We start from the raw sequence: 19,359 nt of genomic DNA, 5'->3' as shown, positions 1-19,359 counted from the left end.
TTCACACAGAGCACCACCCGTGAAACAGGCCGCAGCTGGCTGGTGTCCGCGTGCTGTTGGGCCCTGATCCTTTCTCTTTCACCCCTTCTAAAGCGGAGCAGGGCACAGACCAGAGTACGAGCAGCCGGTCACCGGAGTAGTCGAGGCCAGCGCAGCGCCGTGCTCCTGAAGCGGCGCGGTCCTGTGGGGGCGGTGGCCGTGCTCACCCTGGCGCTCTCTCCCGCAGGAACGTTGCTCATGGTGGATAGCGAGGAGGAGTACTTCCCCGAGGAGGCGGCCAAGCTCCGGAGGGACGTGGACAGCGGCCTCTCGCTCATCGTCTTCAGCGACTGGTACAACACGTCCGTGATGAGGAAGGTCAAGTTTTACGATGAGAACACGAGGTACTGATACGAATTGCTATTTGCATGAGAAATCTGACTTTCTGGGAATTAAATTCCCCCCAGCAAAGACGTAAAGTGATCGTTTGGCCTGTCGGTGGTCTTTTCGGCCGTCCGGTTCCGACGCCTGGTGAGGGCAAGCTCTCTCTGCATTGGCGGACATGTTCTTGAAAGTTGCCTGTGAAGGAAGTAAACTGCTCGTTGACCCAAGTTCTGACTGAAAGGGTTCCTTGTCCTTGTTGATCTTAGACACTTTGGCTTTAAATTTCTGTTAAGTTCTTTTCCGCTCTCCCACCTCTCCTTTACCGAATCTGTATACATTTAAGTGCACCAAGAAAACAGTTATTTTTAAAGAAACCTTCCAGTAGATTGCTTATCGATGAAGAATTCCCAGCGTGTTATGAGTATCTCATCCTTATGATGTATGTTCTTTCTTTAGAGTCTGTGGCTTGAACTTCATAAGCTTCTTTCTTCCTTTACTGATCCTCTCAAGGTCTAGGCTCTCTGTGCAGTGCGTTTATGTGAAATGTGGTGCGTTTCATGAAATAAATTGAGCTCTGATTTATTCTGCACACCGGCAGGAGCGTTTACGTTGTAATGTTAGTCAAGCCCAGGCAGTTAGGCTCGTTTTTAGCTGAAACCTAGTGTGGAGGGACTGGACTCCGGTGGGAGAAGTCAGCTTTGTGACAAAAATATCAAGCGTTTGTGGGACGCTTTAATCCTTCACTAAGTCCCTATCACTTTCACAGGCAGTGGTGGATGCCGGACACCGGAGGAGCCAACATCCCAGCCCTGAATGAGCTGCTCTCGGTCTGGAACATGGGATTCAGCGATGGCCTGTACGAGGGGGACTTTACCTTGGCAAACCATGACAGTAAGGTTTTGTGTTTGTTTTTAGTAGGGCTCATCATTCCCAGAGATGGGCAAGCAGAAGCCGTGCGTCTTTGAAGTCTAAGTTTCAGAGAGAGAGAGTGATGTGATATCACCTAAGTAAGCAGGGTCTGTGGAGAGAACTGTTCAGTGTCTTCACAAAGGACACCTGTAACACTGGGTGTTAACCCTGGTTTTTGTCCAGATTTTTAAAATGAAAATACTTCCTGCGAGCATTCCTAACTCTGGTACCACCTATAAGGTTCTTTGTGTCCTGTATGTTCCCAAATAGGTCATACCCCCCAGGCCCCTGATAATGTATAAATTCTGTTTATGAAATAATTGCATCTCTCATTTGAGAAGTCCCCCTGCCCCCTTTCATTTTGGTGGCTAGTTTCTAAAACAATGTCTTGAACGTTATAGTCGCTAACTCTGCTTATCCTGACTTAGGTCGTCCCCAAGTCTGACAGCTCCAATTCCTAAAATCTACCCAGAAACCTTAGATTAGTAGAATAATTCAGCTTGAATTTTGAGGTAATTCCCTGCAGTTTGTGCGACCAGGCAGTAACAGCAGCTCCTCCCTTAAGCTTAGAAACAGCTTTAGAAAATACATGATGTCTACAGATTGCATCTGCAGTAAGTGAGTAGCTGCTGATGAAAGCATTCAGTGTTTCTAGGTTGTAACTTTGAACAACTGTTTTCTAGTGTATTACGCGTCGGGGTGCAGCATTGCTAAATTTCCAGAAGATGGCATAGTGATAACACAGACATTTAAGGACCAAGGTAAGGAATGCCGTTCGTATACTTTCTGGGTTCCCTTTTTCTTTCTTTCAAATTTTTTAATCACAGTTTTATTACATGTATAATTCACCTACCATAACATTCACCCTTTTAAAGTGTGCAGGTCAGTGATTTTTACTGTTTTCACAAGTTGTGCAGTCATCACCACCATCTAATTCCAGAACACTTTCATCACCAGAAAAGAAACCCCGTACCCATTAGCAGTTCGGATTTTTAAAAAATTCTTTGCAGTATGTGTATGGCACTTCAGGTGAGACGTCTTGTGTAATATGTTCTGGGGGATACACAGAAAGATAAGACAGTCTCTTGCTACTGATTGGAATATGTGTGTAGTGACCACTGCAAAATTAGTTGACTTTCCTACAGGAGAAGAGGGGCTTTTGAATATTTGTAGGGTTTTTTTTTAAGACTATCTTCAAAGTTGCTTGAAATTTTTGTTACTATCTATGAATTGTTCTGCTCTGTGATTGCCAGATTACTAAAATTTTAGAAAAATGTTGACTGTGCTTTGAACTTCTTAACTGTGTAAACAAAGAATATTACAGTCATCTCCTAAAATTCCCTGAAGAATTAGAAGGGAAGAAAGGTCGTTACTTTCAGTTTTGCCTTTTTACTACAGACAGCCATCACCTAGGAAGGCAAACGATGCCACGTCCCCTGGCATCAGTACCTGTGACACTGCTGAGTGCGCTGAGGAAACCGGGGTGCGGGAGGAGCGGGGTGCCCCGGGCTGCCTCTGCCCTCCCCGAAGGCGGCCGCCGCCCCCGTCCTGCCCAGGGTGCTCTTCCCCCGGCCCCGCCCTCCAGAGCCAGGGTTCCGCACCATGTGTCCCTCTCGCCTGTACGAGGCTGTGAGAGAGTATTCCATGACCAATGTGATGGGCTCACGGAAACATTCAGGCTGGATCCATTTCCTCGTGCAAGTTGATATTTGCTATTTCAGAATGGAAGGCCCCCTTCCTTGTGAAGTTTGTCATTTTCTGTAATTGGAGGTCGGGGACAGTTTCCCTAGTTGAAAATGACAAGAAGTCAGGATTTCTCACTCATCGGTTTGTGTCTGCAAGGTAGAATTTACTTCTGTGTTGCCTGGAAGGGGCTCTTTCCTTCCAGTCAGGGCAGAGTCAGTCAGTAAGTAGTTCTGTGTTCATAAGGGTATATTTTAACTTTAAGAACGTAAATGATCCTCTCTTCCCAGTCCGCTGGCACAGTTTACCGTGGGTTAGTAATTCTTCCTGAGATCCGTTGCTCACAGGGCAGTGTTGCTTCTAGAAACTCCCCTGGGGTGAAGGCCGTGGTCTCCTTGTCAACTTGTTGCCATCTGGTAGCTCCTTTTCTGGGGGGGGAGAGGAATCAAAAGTAGGTTTAAGGGTGCATACTTTTATTTTGGTGTTCTGCTAGTCTGAAAATAAAAATTAATTACCTGGGAATCCTTTTTAAGGGACTTTTTATTTCCAAACAGGCTTTAAGTTGAGTAATCTTTTGGGTACAAAATAGGAATTTGAAAATCTGGGTTACGCTGGATCAAAAAGGACCCTATTGTCAGAAACAAAACTCTGTCAAACCACGAGGCCAAGTGGCAATGCTGTGTGCACTTTCCCCACTTCATCTGTTTTACTGCCGTGTCTCTCCCTCCCGACAAAGAAAACCCTGTTTTCCCTTCCACTCAGTTCCTAGTGGGATTATCCGTAGAGAGCAGGAAGCGCTGCATTTTTAGAGCCACAGGCGTTTTAGATGTGACCAGCGCAGTCGATGCTGGATCCTGGTGCAGACGTGTGCCGTCTCCAGCGTGCGGGATGCGTCTGCCTCAGGGCTGGAGACTTTGATTATGTGACGGTGTCGCCGTCGAGCGGTTGCTCCCGTGGCATCTGTGCGCTGTTGGCTTCTTGATGTGGTCAGCGTTGTAAATTGTGTTGTCTGTCTGGGCAGAGGTGAGAAGTCTCTGCTGTGGGAGCGTTTGTACTGTATTTATGAGATTCCTGTAACAAATACCTTAAATCTGAACTAAAACTACGTGGGCGTATGTTCTAAAAATTAGTTCTGGTTGTCCTAGCTTTCAGTTATTAAGCATGAAGCCTGGGCACCAGTGTATATAACTGTGTCCACAGAGGTACCTGTGTGTTGAGCAGGAGCTGCCCCTTGTGTGTGTGGTCCGAAGACATAAGCCTCTCAGCATAATAAGAAGAGACAAAAATTTGGGTTTGGCGGATAAAAAGGGAGAAGCAACGCCTCTAGGATTGTGAATACTATGTACCACCATTTCAAGTGAAAATGGAAAAGGAGAGTTATGGGAATATACGTATACACACATGTGAATTTTGCTACAGCCCAAATTAGTGGCACTTTATATGTTGTTTTCTTATCCTAAAAGTTGGCACTGTTGTGATTATTAGATTTTGCTGTGGGTTTTTTTTTTTGCAGGGGGGGTCATGTGTACTAAAGGTGAGGGGCAACTGGAAAATTGTTCGTTCCTCCACAGAACTTCTCACTGCTGTTTCTGTTGTGTTGTTTCAGGATTGGAGGTCTTAAAGCAGGAAACGGCGGTTGTTGAAGACGTCCCCATTTTGGGGCTGTATCAGATCCCGGCTGAGGGTGGAGGCCGGATCGTGCTGTACGGAGACTCCAATTGCTTGGATGACAGTCACCGGCAGAAGGGTGAGAAGTGCCGGCGCGGCCGCAGCGGGTGGGCCTTGGTGGCTTTGCGGTTCCTGCCCCTTCTCCCCCTTGTCCCTGGACAGGCACCCATGAGATGCTGGTACTAGAGGCTGCTCAGGTGAGCCAGGTGCTTGGGATGTTTTGATAGGCATCTCGGGCTGGGCGTGTTTCATAAGCAAAGCAAAAGCGCGCTCGCAGGCTGTGCTGCCTTCCCCTCCACGCTCGTTGCGCTGGGGCCGGCGGAGGCCAGGCCCCCCGTGTTTCGGTGGGGAGGCCAGTTTACCCGGTCTCTGCCCTCCCTGGCGTCCCTCTCTGGAGGCTGTGTCCCTGGCACTGCTGCGCAGGCCCCCTCTCAGGTCTGACCCACCCTCTTCCAGCACTTGGCCCTCATCCCAGACTCGGGAGTTTCGGCCCTCGTGAGGGGTGCTTGGTATCATCGCTGGGTGTGAGGTGGGGGCAGAGAGGGGCAGCTGGTCCTTAGCGCCCCTCCTCTTCCTCGGCATCTCTCGATGCACCGTCAGATCTGGGGGTTTGAGCTTGGCCAAAGACTTTCATTTTTCTCATTTTGTAAAGGAGGCACGGACGGGTGCAAGTGTTCGGTCTCTTTGCTGGTGAGATGATGACCAGACCAGGACCAGAACCTAGTCTTTCAGGTCCCTGAGGACGGCGGGCAGGAGGGGCTGGGGGAGTCGGGTCTTCACGTGCAGGCAGTGACCAGGCTTCACGGGAGGGGCCGAGGCGGCTGGAGCGTGAGCTGGGCGTCTGCGCTGTGTCCGTCCCCCTCTCTCTCTCCCTCCCTCTCTCTCTGTGATGTGAAGGTTAAGTGACTACGTTCCTAGCATTTCACATAAATCCATAGAACGTTTTTTTTTTAAAAATCAAAAGTGAGGGTTAAAGTCATAGTTGAAAGAAGATTAATGTTTTATTTCTACAGAGATTGTCTTTTAAGACCTGAGATCTCTGGTGAGTCTTTGTTAAAACGGTAAATGCCTGAGAGACTGTCCTGGTCCTTACACTTCCCGTGTCCGCCTGGAGGAGCTTTTGGGGCTGGCAGCACTTGACTGGCTGCTCCGTCGGGAGACAAGTGCGTCCTGCCGTCCCCTCTCTGCGACCCTCATCCCGCCTGCGCTGGTGTTGATGGGATGCGGGGCGGTGGCAGCTGGGGAGCAGCGGTCCCAGGTTTAAAGTCAGTGCAGCCCCTCATCTCCTGATAGGAAGGATCCGTCCGTGTGGCCCCGTGACGGAGGCTGGTTGAGTGCAGCCCAGCACCTAGGCCCCCTGGGATGACCCCCCAAATAACTGACCGTTTTCAGCTTTCCTACTTTGTGGTCGGGGCCCACTGACTCAGGGCGGCCCAGACTGCTAGACTTTGTACTTGGCGTTGACCTTGAACCCACCTCCCTGTGGCGTGCACCCGGTGGTCCTGGCTCTACCCTCACCTGAAAATCTAGATCCCTCCCCCAGGACAGCCTGCGGGTGTTGGCGAGAGCTTTGGTGCCCGGTTCTCCCCTCCTCTCTCGCGGACCCCCGATCTCCGGGCGGTTCTGCTCTCTGTGGTGGCACGTGGTCCCACCGTCCCTGCAGGAGCCCCTTCCGTCCTTGTCGTGAGGAACCCAGACCCGAGGGGCGCCTGGGGGCTGGGAGTGAGGCCCGCGTGGGCTGCCGATGACCGTGAAGGACGCGAGTGTCCCACAGACAGGGCTGTACTGGGACCCGACCTTCTGCCGTCCCGTTTCCCCCTTGTTCGGGGGGCCAGCTTTGATTTTCCTGTAGAGGTCGCTGTAAACAGATCTAGTTGCTAAGCAGCCTGTTGCTGAACCCGCAGACTGCTTCTGGCTCCTGGATGCGCTCCTGCAGTTCACGTCGTACGGGGTGACGCCCCCCAGCCTCAGCCACTCGGGGGCTCGGCAGCGCCCCCCCAGCGGGGCGCACTCGGTGGCTCCGGAGAGGATGGAAGGTGAGTGGCCGCGGGGGTGCCCGCCCCCGCCCGTGTCGTCCCACGAGACGGGCTCTTGGGAGGAGCGGCCGGCAGTTCTGAGCGCTCTCTAGGTACCGGGCGCCAGGCTGGGGCTGCTCACGGGGATTACTCTCTAAGCCCTCTCGGGACCCTTGAAAATAGGTACTTCTTTCCGGTTCACAGAAGAGACAGGGCCCCAGCTCGCCTGGCGGGTGACGGCCCCGTGGCCGCGCAGCCCGAGCCCCCTCCTCCCAGGCTGTCCCTGGACGCTCGGTGCGAGCCGCGGTTGGTTCTGAACTTCCCAGTAGCCGCGTTTAAGGACTAAAAAGGAACAGGTTAAGTTCATTGTGATAAAACTCTTCAGCCCCATTCACCAGAGCGCTGTTATTTAAACATGCGACACCCACCCTCTCAGTCGCTCAGTAGCCGCATGTGGGCCTTGGCTGCAGTAAAGGACGGCACAGATATGAGAAGCAAAAGGAATTTTGAATTTTGAAAACGCAGATTTTCTTTTTGGCCTGAGCATTAAACATTTGAGAAGAGAAAGCTGTTTCCACGAAGTGTATCTACAGGTCAGACTCCTCGAGTATAGCCTCGTGCGTGTAGTTACGGTCCGTGAGGCGGCCCGGCCGCTGCCGTGTGTGCAGCGTGGCCACGTGAGAGGGGACGGCTGTCCTGGTGTGTTCGCTCACGCTCGGCAGCAGCCAGGCCTCGCCCCTGAGCACCTGGCAGACGGGCGAGAAGCGCGTGTAGCGGGCCTGACGGCCGGGACGCAGACAGACAACTAATGAAGCCTTGTTCTTCCCCTGCATCTTCTTAACAACGATGGCCCGGGTGTCGGCATGGGTGCTGCCCAGGGAACCACCTGCACCGGTACTCCAAGGTCCTTGAGGCCCGGCTGGGAGGCCCTGAGCCCCGGGCGCTGCCGGCCTGTCCGCACCTGTCGTGGGCCAAGCCGCAGCCCTTGAATGAGACGGCTCCCAGGTTGGTGACGCTGTGCTTTTCCACTCCTTCTGCTGGGTTTATGATTCATTGCCTTTTTTTTTTTTTTTTTTAACAAGAGGGAATGGAATTTTACTGACATCATTATCGAATAATCAAGTCTAGCTTGTCACTTTGTGATGGTTTTTTAAATTAGTGACTCCCGTATTGACCTTCAGAGTTATGCACCCTGGTGATATCCTGCATAAAAGTGCTTTGGGTAATCAGCCTCCCGTTAGGTTTGGTTGGCTCTTGGTTAAAAAGCTTGTCATCTGACAGTGATGTCCCCTTGAAGGGAAGCTCTGGCTCCTTTAGTTCGAGGTTCGGGAGTTGAGCGCTCCCCATGTGCGGTGTTGATTCTGGGATACAGACAGGGTCTTTCTGTGTCACACCCGGGGGCAGAGACTTCAGGAGTAGATCTGGGTTCTGGCCTGTCGCCGGGCCCGGAGTTGCGTCTGTGCCCTCACCCTGGGCTGAGTGTCGTCCCTGGTAAAGGGACCTCTTACCATGACAGGCGCAGACGCTGTTGATCTGCCTGCTTCTCCATCTGTCAAGCTCAGCCTCTTCATTTCTGTCGTTTCCTTTCAGAAGCCAAAAATTGAGTGACCCCTGCTGTTTTTCTGTTCGGGCAGAAGAGCCAGCTCAGGCCGCTGGTTCCAGGTTTTCTCTAGATCAGTCCCTCTCCCTGTTTCTCTCCTGGCCATGCCTGGCCCCAGCAGGACAATCTCCTGCTCTGGTGAGGAGATTTGAGGTCCTGGTACGGTGACGCAGGGGCGCGTGTTCTGGGCGTGGCTGTGGGGGCAGTCCCAACCCCTTGGCTCCTGGTCCCCTGAGCGACGCCGCGAGCAGCTGTTTCCCCTCACGGGCAGCACACCTCACGCACGCGGCAGGTTCCCCTCGGGGCGGGGGGGGGGGGCCCTGCCTTCTCTCCCGCACCAGCCTGCCCGCTTCGTGTGGGTCTCCGTGTGTACAGGTGTCGGGGTGTGTGTGGCAGGGCACGGGGGGCCACTGTCTGCATTGTGAGCCCCGAAGAGGGGGCTGCCTGCAGGAGGCCCCGAAGCTTCCTGTGCTTTGCTGTCGTCCTGAGCAGAGCACTGAGCGCGCCACCACTCAGTGAGTGATGAACACGTCCTCTTCCGAACCTGCTCGATGGGAAGCAGGACTGTAGATTCTTCACGCTCTCTACTCTGGCGGCACTTCTGGTCCTGAAACTTTAATTACTGAGTACTTTTCCATTTCAGTTACCATGCCACCGTTTTTTAGTTTCTGATAAGATTCCATTTTTACATCTCATTCATTTATAACCTGTCATCAACCTAGTATTCAAACCAGACTTGAACTCCAGCTGTGGTCGGCAGTCCACGCCCAGCGGGCAGGGGCTGTTGGCAGAGGTCCCTGAAACCCCGTTACTCTCCGCGGAGCTGCTCAGGACGCTGAGAACAGATAACAGTGTCCTTGGCGTCTGCGCGTCCCCATCGAACGACGCCTCAAGGCCCGGCCTGGCCCGTCGAGGGTGCTGATGCTGTGCAGCTCCTAGAACTTGACTTTCACTGTCACTCCCAAGACTTCCTTCTTAATACACCCACCAGGCGTCACCTGTATCTCTTGGTGAAAATTGTTCTCCGTTCTCATCGACCTAGATCTAGGTCTAGATTCTGAATCTCTGAAGCGACGCGAGACAGTGTCAGAGAGCCCTGGAAAGGCTCAGGCTCCGTCAGCCCAGCACTGAGTGCAGGCGGCCACTCCGTTCCTGAAACCAGGACTCATTTCCCGGTGTCGTTCCTGGGCGTCAGGCATCCGTACCCGGAGCAGTTGCAGGAATGTTCGACCTGTAAGGAGCCCCTGGGTGAGGCTAACCTTCTGTCCTCCCATCGGGACATTGTGAAATTCTCAAATGATAACGTGGTGCACTGTCACCCCGTCTGCTCAACGAGAAGGGGCCACTGCCAGGTAATTAAATTCCAGAACAGGAAAGGACCGTGAGAATTAACATACAGCCCCATGTATATTCACCTGCAGGGTTATAAAGCTTAAATGTCATTGATTCTGTAACTTAGCATTGTCAGTTTAATTTTCAGACTGATTAAACCTGAAAAGTAAAGTTAGATTATATAAAATAGAACAGGTTATAATACTCGGCATTTTCCGAGCAGTTGCCCAGTTGGACGGGCAAGATAGCAGCTTATCTGTTTCCTGCTCGGAAAACCTCTTTACAGAGCCAGTGTCTGTCGGCTTCCTGCTGACCTTCATCCTGATTGCTGATAGAACTGAACTCTTTGCTCTCTCTTGGCCAAAGTGAGAGATGGGCCAGCAATTTCCAAATGAATGAGAAGCGGAAAAATGGCGAGTTCATAATTTGCAAGCATATTTTATTCTTTTCCCTGATTTTAGCCACAGCAGTCTTCAGATTTTCCATTCGCACTCTTTGCTCTAATCTCTGTGTCTTCCCAGGCTGCTCTTGGCAGTATACCAGCCTCTCTTCCTCAGTTACAAGTTGTATTGGCCTGAACAAGTTCTTCTTCAGATCTTAGAACTAGTGATATGAATAACGGTGCCATCGTAGCAAGTCCAGTACATTCTGCAAAGCACATATGTTTCCTTTCTTCATCACTGTGGCCCTGCAGGTTAGGCAGATGCTCATTCCTTTATTCCCATGGTTTCTGTCCGCGCCTCGGTTACTTGTGTGTCTGCCTTGTTCTGCCTCCTGAGAGTGGTGTCCTTGAGGACCAAGGTGACGGCTGGCCCCTGGCACCAGGTCTGCCCCCTTTGCCGCCGTGGTTTGCGTCCGTCAGAGAGCCGTGCCCACGGCTCTCCTGCCTCGCGGTGGAGACTGCGCACCTTCCAGCCGGGCCGTGTCCACTCACCTGCATCTGCCGGCTCCTTTCAGAGGTTACGTGCAGTTTTCTCTCCTTCTGCCGGGTGACGTTTCTGGTTTAGGCCAAGGCAAGCTCGAGTTGCTGGTGGTGTAAACCCTCTAGAACTGATCTTGTGTGTACGGACTTTACTTGGCGTTCTTGTCTTGGGACCTGGAAGTGCGCTTCCAGTTGTCCACAGTTGTGTTTAGGTAGACGTAGATGGGACATCGTTTCACGTTAATGTTTAAATCACTTTCTACTTCTCAGGGATTGGCTCAGCTTCCTTGGGCCAGTACAGTTGCTTATTTGTATTTTGTTTGAATCCGTTTTCCTGAAGTAATCTTTGGAAACACCAGAAGCTACTCTCCATCGACCTGGACAAGGTGGTGGTACCCAGCTTCCGACCAAATCGCCCTCAAGTGAGGCCCTTGTCTCCGGGAGAGAGTGGAGCCTGGGACATTCCTGGAGGTCAGTTCTTCAGCGTTTCGCTATTGGGCTGAATCATACTATGGTTTGTTCAAAAGAGCCTCCCTCCGTCCCCCAGGAGGTGGGCCAGGCTGTTCGTGTCTCTGCCTTCCTGGCACCACGGGGGTCCTGGCTTTCTTCGTGGTACAAGTCAACAAGGCCAAAAGCAGACCTAAAGGATTAACATGTTGTCGTCTCTTAGAAAATTCTACTTGAATTTTCAAATTAGAATTTCTTTTATGATGTCCATCTGTCACAGCATGGCCCCTGAACCCTCAACCCAGACGTCTTCACCAATTCTCTGCCCCGACCCCCCTAGGATGGGACTTCCCTGAGCTGAGATTCTCAGTTAAATGTGGGGTGTCCCTCACCCCAAGTGACATCAAATGGTCCCCCCAACCAGCCAGATAATGGCTTTGGCCTCACCGGACTGTCGGGGACAGGTTGTCCTTTATCTGGGATGATTGGACCAAGTCATTCCAGAGTGTGGGCTCCTCTTCCGTTCCAGAAGCCCTTGTGCTCTTGCACGAGTTTACAGCTCCCCAGGGGCACTTCTCCTGGTGTTAAGAATTGGCCAGGAGCTCCGGGGATCAGGAAGGGGTACCCTGGCCCACGTGGTCCAACCCTGGGGACTTTGTGTGCTGATGTCAAGCTCCTGAGGGCCTTGCCTACAGGTCCCGGGGTGCACTGATGAAGGTTAGTTCTGGAACCCCAGCATCACTCAGTTACAGAGCCGTGTGACAGCACAAACCCAGGTTCCTCCGATGGCCACTCTCAGTTCCCAACCACGTGTCCCATCTGCGGGAGGCCTTCCCAGCGGCGGAAGCATGGCCGGCCGTCCTCACCTCCCCGCCAGGCCGCCTCCCTCTTCCCCCCGTCCAGCTAGTGTAACACCAGCGCCTAGACTTGTCCGTCTTCCATGGTTTTCATGAAAACAGAGATAGGGCGCCCCCGTTGCAGATTATCCGCGGCAGCAGAAGGGCGACGCTGGCTTCTGAGGGAGCACAGGTGGGGAGGCAGGGCGGAGACCTCACACCCCACCCTCCGCCCCAGGAAGCCCTCCTCTGAGAGTTTGGACGCACTTCTCTCTCGTTCTTTCTCTGGGTCACTACGAGCCCAGCTCGTCGCGTAGGCACAGAGGTCGCGGCCGTGTGGGCTGACCGTCCCCCGCTGTCCTCCTGCAGGGATCATGCCTGGCCGCTACAACCAGGAGGTGGGCCAGACCATTCCCGTCTTCGCCTTCCTGGGGGCCATGGTGGTCCTGGCCTTCTTCGTGGTGCAGATCAACAAGGCCAAGAGCAGGCCAAAGCGGAGGAAGCCCAGGGTGAAGCGCCCACAGCTCGTGCAGCAGGTTCACCCGCCAAAGGCCCCCTCGGTGTGACGTCGGCCCGGCTGGCTGTGAGCGCCGGGGAGCGCCTTCGAGGGTGGCCTAGGCGGGCCGGCGGAGCCGTGGGCTCCCGGGGGCCCCCTGCCCGAAACGCTCTGCGAGCCTGTGCTGAGCGGGCCTCCCCCGGCGAGGAGCGCAGGCTCGCGGTGTGTCGTGCGGGGCGCGGGGCCGCCGGAGGGCCCCGCAGGGCAGCCTGGAGTCAGACCTCGCCGGCCGCCCGTGCACCAAAGACTCGGACAACTTCTAAAGGCTGTCGGGGAGGAAACGGCTCTGACCAAGCTAGACGTGCTCCATAAAGGCTATTTTCTATATTTATTGTTGGGGAAAAGTCACTTTAAAGACTTGTGCTGTATGGAAGCAAAGCTATTTTTTTTGTCAACGGAACGCAGTTTTTTACTATTACATCATGAGGAATAACACAGATGCCATGATCTCCTTTTTGATGAGAGGACAGACAGATTTTGAAAGAAACTTGCACAAATCTGTGAAACATAGCCCTTCGCTTTATTTTTATAAGTATCAACTGCCATCGTGTTTTGTAATTTGGGTCTTGATTTCACCTTTGTTGGTGAAGAAAATTTTCAATAAATACGCATTACCTGTATGAAGCTAAAAAGTGTGTAATGGGCTCTTGCCCGCCTGTGCATTTCTCTTTGATGACAACCTGGAATGGGTTCTGAGTCAGCCTGTTAAATATTTTTTTGAGGTGTAATTCACGTCTTACAAAATTCTGTTTAAAAAAAAAAATTGTGTTTAAAAGTGTACAGTTCAGTGGTTTTTAGTATATTCCAAGGTTGTGCAACCATCACCGCTATAATTCCAGAACATTTTCATCGCCTCCAAAAGAAACCTCCTACCCAGCAGCCAGTCAACCTCTATTCCCTCCTCCCACAGCCCCAGGCAACCACTGATTTGCTGTCTCTATGAATTTGCCTAATCTGAACATTTCATAAAAAGGGCGTCGTATAATGCATGGCCTTGGCGGACTGGCTTCTCTCACGGAGGGCGTCTTAGTGGTTCATCCATGTTGTAGCTGTCTCCGTACTTCACTCCTTTCTGGACCTAAATGACACTCTGTCGGATGGATAGGTCTTATTTTGTTTATCCTCACTTGATGGACCACTGAGCTGTTTCCACTTTTTGTCTGTTGTGAATAGTGTTGCTTTGAGCATGCATGTACCATTTCTAATGTGGACATGAGTTTTCATTTCTGTTGGGTTGGCACCGAGGAGTAAAATCCTATAGTTTTATGCTTCACTTTTTGAGGAACCGCCAAACTCTTTTTCCAAAGCTGCTTCACCGTTTTACATTCCCACTAGCAGTGTACGAGGGTCCCGGCTTCTCCACATTCTCACCAACAGTTAGTTACCCATCTTTCTGACGACAGCCCTCTAGTGGGTGTGAAGTGACATCTCATTGTGGTTTGATTTGCATTTCCCTAGAGATAATGATGTTGAGCATCTTTTCATGTGTTCATTGGACATTTTTATGTCTTCTTTGGAGAAATGTCCATTTCGATCCTTTGCCCATTTTTTAATTGAGTTGTCTTTTTATTGACTTGTAAGAGTTCTTCGATATCTTCCAGATGAAAGTCCCTTATGAGATACATGACTTGCAAATTGTTTCTTTCATTCTGTCTGTTGTCTTTTCACTTTCCTGATGGTATCCTTACAAGCATAAGAGTTTTTCATTTTGATGAAGTCCTTTTTATGTATCAGGGGCCATTTCTGAGAAAGAAACCGTTGCCTAACCCAAGGCAGCCTGTTAACTTGTAACCCCTGCCTGTACAGTGTTTTCTGTCCTCCAAGTAGCCAAACATCAGCTTTCAGATCATAGGTGAGGACAGACTGACCGGAAAGGGCGGAGGGTCCTGTGGGATCGGGGTGCTGGTGAGGTCCTGGGAGGAGAAAGGCCCAGGCCGAGGGATGAGGGAGGAGCTGCCAACGCCCAACTCTCCCTGCCGCGTATCACCCTTGGCAGGTCACAGTGGTGACCTGGCAGCTTTTAACCGCATTCCGTGGCTGCTGTTGCTTCGAGGACTTAGAGGAATTGCTGAGGGTCCCGCAGAGCTCTCCCCGTCCCCAGCAGCCCTTACAGTGTCAGCGTTTACAGGCTCACGGTGGTGTGTTGTCCTCATAGACGGGCTGTAGACCTAAGCATGGTTTCAACATCTCAGAATGAGGGGCTTGTGCCTCTGGTCTTCCTGCCTGCCCTCCACAGGTGTGGACGGCTCACCACCTGCCCCCAGCACTGTGAAAGCTGGGGTACCGTAAGCCAGTCGGGTCCAGGGAGTGAGGACACGGCCCTAGTGAGACAGCGGGTCTCAGGGGGCTGGGACTCACCGGAGCGCTCAGGCCACATCTTGGGGATGGCACATGTTTTGATCTTTCAAGAGAAGCCTACAATCTGGAGAATGTGAAATCTCCCAGTGTTTTTTTTTTTTCTTTTTTTAAATATCTTTATTGGAGTATAATCACTTTACAGTGTTGTGTTAGTTTCTACTGTACAACAAAGTGAGTCAGCTGTACGTATACATATATCCTCATATCCCCTCCCTCTTGAGCCTCCCTCCCACCCTCGCTATCCCACCCCTCTAGGTCATCACAAAGCACTGAGCTGATCTCCCTGTGCTATGCGGCTGCTTCCCACTAGCTAGCTATTTTACATTTGGTAGTGTATGTATGTCCATGCCACTCTCTCACTTCGTCCCAGCTTCCCCTTCCCCGCTGTGTCCTCAAGTTCATTCTCTACGTCTGCGTCTTTATTCCTGCCCTGTCACTACGTTCATCAGTACCGTTTTTTTAGATTCCATATATCTGCGTTACCGTACGGTATTTGTTTTTCTCTTTCTGACTTGCTTCACTCTGTATGACAGACTCTAGGTCCATCCACCTCACTACAGATAACTCAGTTTCGTTCCCTTTTATGGCTGAGTAATATTCCATTGTATATATGTGCCACATCTTCTTTATCCATTCATCTGTCAATGGACACTTAGGTTGCTTCCATGTCCTGGCTATTGTAAATAGTGCTGCAGTGAACATTGTGGTACATGTATTTTTTTGAATTATGGTTTTCTCAGGGTATATGTCCAGTAGTGGGATTGATGGGTCATATGGTAGTTCTATTTTTCATTTTTTAAGGAACCTCCATACTGTTCTCCACAGTGGCTGTATCAATTTACATTCCCACCAGCAGTGCAGGAGGGTTCCGTTTTCTCCACACCCTCTCCAGCATTCATTGTTTGTAGATTTTTTGATGATGGCCATTCTGACTGGTGTGAGGTGATACCTCATTGTGGTTTTGATTTGCATTTCTCTAATGATTAGTGATGTTGAGCATCTTTTCATGTGTTTGTCGGCAATCTGTCAACTTTGGAGAAATGTCTATTTAGGTCTTCAGCCCATTTTTGGATTGGGTTGTTTGTTTTTTTGATATTGAGCTGCTTGTATATTTTGGGGATTAATCCTTTGTCAGTTGCTTCTTTTGCACATATTTTCTCCCATTCTGAGGGTTGTCTTTTCGTCTTGTTTATGGTTTCCTTTGCTGTGCAAAAGCTTTTGAGTTTCATTATGTCCTATTTGTTTATTTTTAATTTTATTTCCATTACTCTAGGAGGTGGGTCAGAAAGGGTCTTGCTGTGATTTATGTCATAGAGTGTTCTGCCTATGTTTTCCTCTAAGAGTTTTATACTGTCAGGCTTTACATTTAGGCCTTTAATCCATTTTGAGTTTATTTTTGTGTATGGTGTTAGGGAGTGTTCTAATTTCATTCTTTTACATGTAGCTGTCCAGTTTTCCCAGCACCATTTATTGAAGAGGCTGTCTTTTCACCATTGTATATTCTTGCCTTCTTTATCAAAAATAAGGTGACCATATGTGCGTGGGTTTATCTCTGGGCTTTCTATCCTGTTCCACTGATCTATATTTCTGTTTTTGTTCCAGTACCGTACTGTCTTGATTACTGTAGCTTTGTAGTATAGTCTGAAGTCAGGGAGTCTGATTCCTCCAGCTCCGTTTTTCTTTCTTAAGATTGCTTTGGCTATTTGGGGTCTTTTGTGTTTCCATACAAATTGTAAAAGTTTTTGTTCTAGTTCTGTAAAAAATGCCATTGGTAATTTGATAGGGATTGCATTGAATCTGTAGATCGCTTTGAGTAGTATAGTCGTTTTCACAATACTGATTCTTCCAATCCAAGAACATGGTATGTCTTCATCTGTTTGTATTGTCTTTGATTTTCTTCATCAGTGTCTTATAGTTTTTTGCATACAGGGCTTTTGCCTCCTTAGGTAGGTTTGTTGATTCCTAGGTATTTTATTCTTTTTGTTGCAATGGTAAATTGGGAGTTTCCTTAATTTCTCTTTCTGATTTTTCATTGTTAGTGTGTAGGAATGCAAGAGATTTCTGTGCATTAGTTGTGTATCCTGCTACTTTACCAAATTCATTGATTAGCTCTACTAGTTTTCTGGTGGCATCTTTAGGATTTTCTATGTATAGTATCATGTCATCTGCAAATAGTGACAGTTTTACTTCTTCTTTTCCAATTTGTATTCCTTTTATTTCTTTTTCTTCTCTGATTGCTGTGGCTAAAACTTCCAAAACTATGTTGAATGATAGTGGTGAGAGTGGGCACCCTTGTCTTGTTCCTGATCTTAGAGGAAATGCTTTTAGTTTTTCACCATTGAGGATGATGTTGGCTGTGGGTTTGCCATATATGGCTTTTATTATGTTGAGGTGGGTTCCCTCTATGTCCACTTTCTGGAGAGTGTTTATCATAAATAGGTGTTGAATTTTGTCAGAAGCTTTTTCTGCATCTATTGAGATTATCCTTCAATTTGTTAGTATGGTGTATCACATTGATTGATTTGCATATATTGAAGAATCTTTGCGTTCCTGGAATAAACCCCACTTGATCATGGTGTATGATCCTTTTAATGTGCTGTTGGATTCTGTTTGCTAGTATTTTGTTGAGGATTTTTTTTTTTTTTTTTTTTTCACACACACACACTGTATTTTATTTTTACAAGAGGTAAATCGACTGACACCAAGCATTGTACATGGATGACCACAACAAAAGCAACAATGATTGCAATTGCCAAACATGAAATACACTCATACTATGTCATAGTATTGACATTCAGTCCAGTAATCCTCTACTGTAACAACAGCTCCTTTACTTTGCAGTGAAAATTGATTTGTATATTCTTTGCCTCTGAGTCCTTGTGGAATTTTTTTTTTTTTTAATTCAGACAGAAAGTCACAAAAATTATACTCATCCTCATCAGTTCACTCAGTCCCATGTAATTAATTTTTTTTTTCATCTTGATCTTTTGTTAGCACTTTTATGAGTTCATCAGTTTTTCATTAGAGTTCTGAAAATACTTATTCATTCAGTTCAGCAGTACAGTCCGTTACCAGAAACCTGTACTTGTCAGAGTCTTTTCCATGTATTTCTTGAAGATGAAACCCTTTTATAGGAACATATTTGCAAAATCATCAGAGTACACCCAGAACTGTCTGTAAATGACAAAAGACTTAAAAATGACCACGGTTAAAGATTTGATGACAGTTCATAATAATGCAGTTGACAAGAAAATTAGTTATTTCTGAGATATACATTTTAAAGTAATAACTAGGATTATTACTTATAACATTATACCTTTCCATACAAGTACAAATATAAGATTTTTAGAAATTTCATGTAATGTCTGAAACATTTATATTAACATATTTCCATACATATTTCCATACAAATACAAATATGATTTTTAGAAATTTCATGTAATGTCTGAAACATTTATATTAACATATTTCCATACATATTTCCATACAAATACAAATATAAGATTTTTAGAAATTTCATGTAATGTCTGAAACATTTATATTAACATATTTCCATACAAATAACCCAATGAAAGTTTTGTATTAGTTGTTTTGTTTGTTTTTTTTATACTGCAGGTTCTTATTAGGCATCAGTTTTATACACATCAGTGTATACATGTCAATCCCAATCGCCCAATTCAGCACACCACCATCCCCACCCCACCGCAGTTTTCCCCCCTTGGTGTCCATATGTCCATTCTCTACATCTGTGTCTCAACTTCTGCCCTGCAAACTGGCTCATCTGTACCATTTTTCTAGGTTCCGCATACATGCATTAATATACGATATTTGTTTTTCTCTTTCTGACTTACTTCACTCTGTATGACAGTCTCTAGATCCATCCACGTCTCAACGAATGACTCAATTTCGTTCCTTTTTATGGCTGAGTAATATTCCATTGTATATATGTACCACATCTTCTTTATCCATTCGTCTGTTGATGGGCATTTAGGTTGCTTCCATGACCTGGCTATTGTAAATAGTGCTGCAATGAACATTCGGGTGCATGTGTCTTTTTGAATTACGGTTTTCTCTGGGTATATGCCCAGTAGTGGGATTGCTCGGTCATATGGTAATTCTATTTTTAGTTTTTTAAGGAACCTCCATATTGTTCTCCATAGTGGCTGTATCAATTTACATTCCCACCAACAGTGCAAGAGGTTTCCCTTTTCACCACACCCTCTCCAGCATTTGTTGTTTGTAGATTTTCTGATGATGCCCATTCTAACAGGAGTGAGGTGATACCTCATTGTAGTTTTGATTTGCATTTCTCTAATAATTAGTGATGTTGAGCATCTTTTCATGTGCTTCGTGGCCATCTGTATGTCTTCTTTGGAGAAATGTCTATTTAGGTCTTCTGCCCATTTTTGGATTGGGGTGTTTGTTTCTTTGATATCGAGCTGAATGAGCTGTTTATATATTTTGGAGATTAATCCTTTGTCCGTTGATTCATTTGCAAATATTTTCTCCCATTCTGAGGGTTGTCTTTTCGTCTTGTTTATGGTTTCCTTTGCTGTGCAAAAGCTTTGAAGTTTCATTAGGTCCCACTTGTTTATTTTTGTTTTTATTTCCATTACTCTAGGAGGTGGATCAAAAAAGATCTTGCTGTGATTTATGTCAAAGAGTGTTCT

The 19,359-nt window shown here is 48.3% G+C and overlaps 1 protein-coding gene across 4 annotated transcripts in view; it reads left to right on the top strand.

Annotated features, from left to right (window-relative positions):
* Nucleotides 1-12,963, top strand: part of MBTPS1 (membrane bound transcription factor peptidase, site 1) — a 50,023-nt gene extending 37,060 nt beyond the window's left edge. For all 4 annotated transcript variants that reach the window (XM_059903679.1, XM_059903680.1, XM_059903678.1 and 1 more), the window contains 8 exons: nucleotides 227-383; nucleotides 1,130-1,254; nucleotides 1,956-2,033; nucleotides 4,562-4,702; nucleotides 6,528-6,659; nucleotides 7,517-7,643; nucleotides 10,833-10,963; nucleotides 12,145-12,963. In XM_059903679.1, coding sequence (XP_059759662.1) covers nucleotides 227-383; nucleotides 1,130-1,254; nucleotides 1,956-2,033; nucleotides 4,562-4,702; nucleotides 6,528-6,659; nucleotides 7,517-7,643; nucleotides 10,833-10,963; nucleotides 12,145-12,341 — 1,088 coding nt within the window. In that variant the 3' untranslated portion in view covers nucleotides 12,342-12,963. The remainder of the gene's footprint in view (nucleotides 1-226; nucleotides 384-1,129; nucleotides 1,255-1,955; nucleotides 2,034-4,561; nucleotides 4,703-6,527; nucleotides 6,660-7,516; nucleotides 7,644-10,832; nucleotides 10,964-12,144) is intronic.
* The last annotated feature ends 6,396 nt before the right edge of the window (nucleotides 12,964-19,359 follow it).

The sequence above is a fragment of the Balaenoptera ricei genome, chromosome 19, assembly GCF_028023285.1.
Source record: "Balaenoptera ricei isolate mBalRic1 chromosome 19, mBalRic1.hap2, whole genome shotgun sequence".
Classification (NCBI taxonomy): domain Eukaryota; kingdom Metazoa; phylum Chordata; class Mammalia; order Artiodactyla; family Balaenopteridae; genus Balaenoptera; species Balaenoptera ricei.
This window is presented reverse-complemented; position numbering and strand designations above follow the sequence as displayed.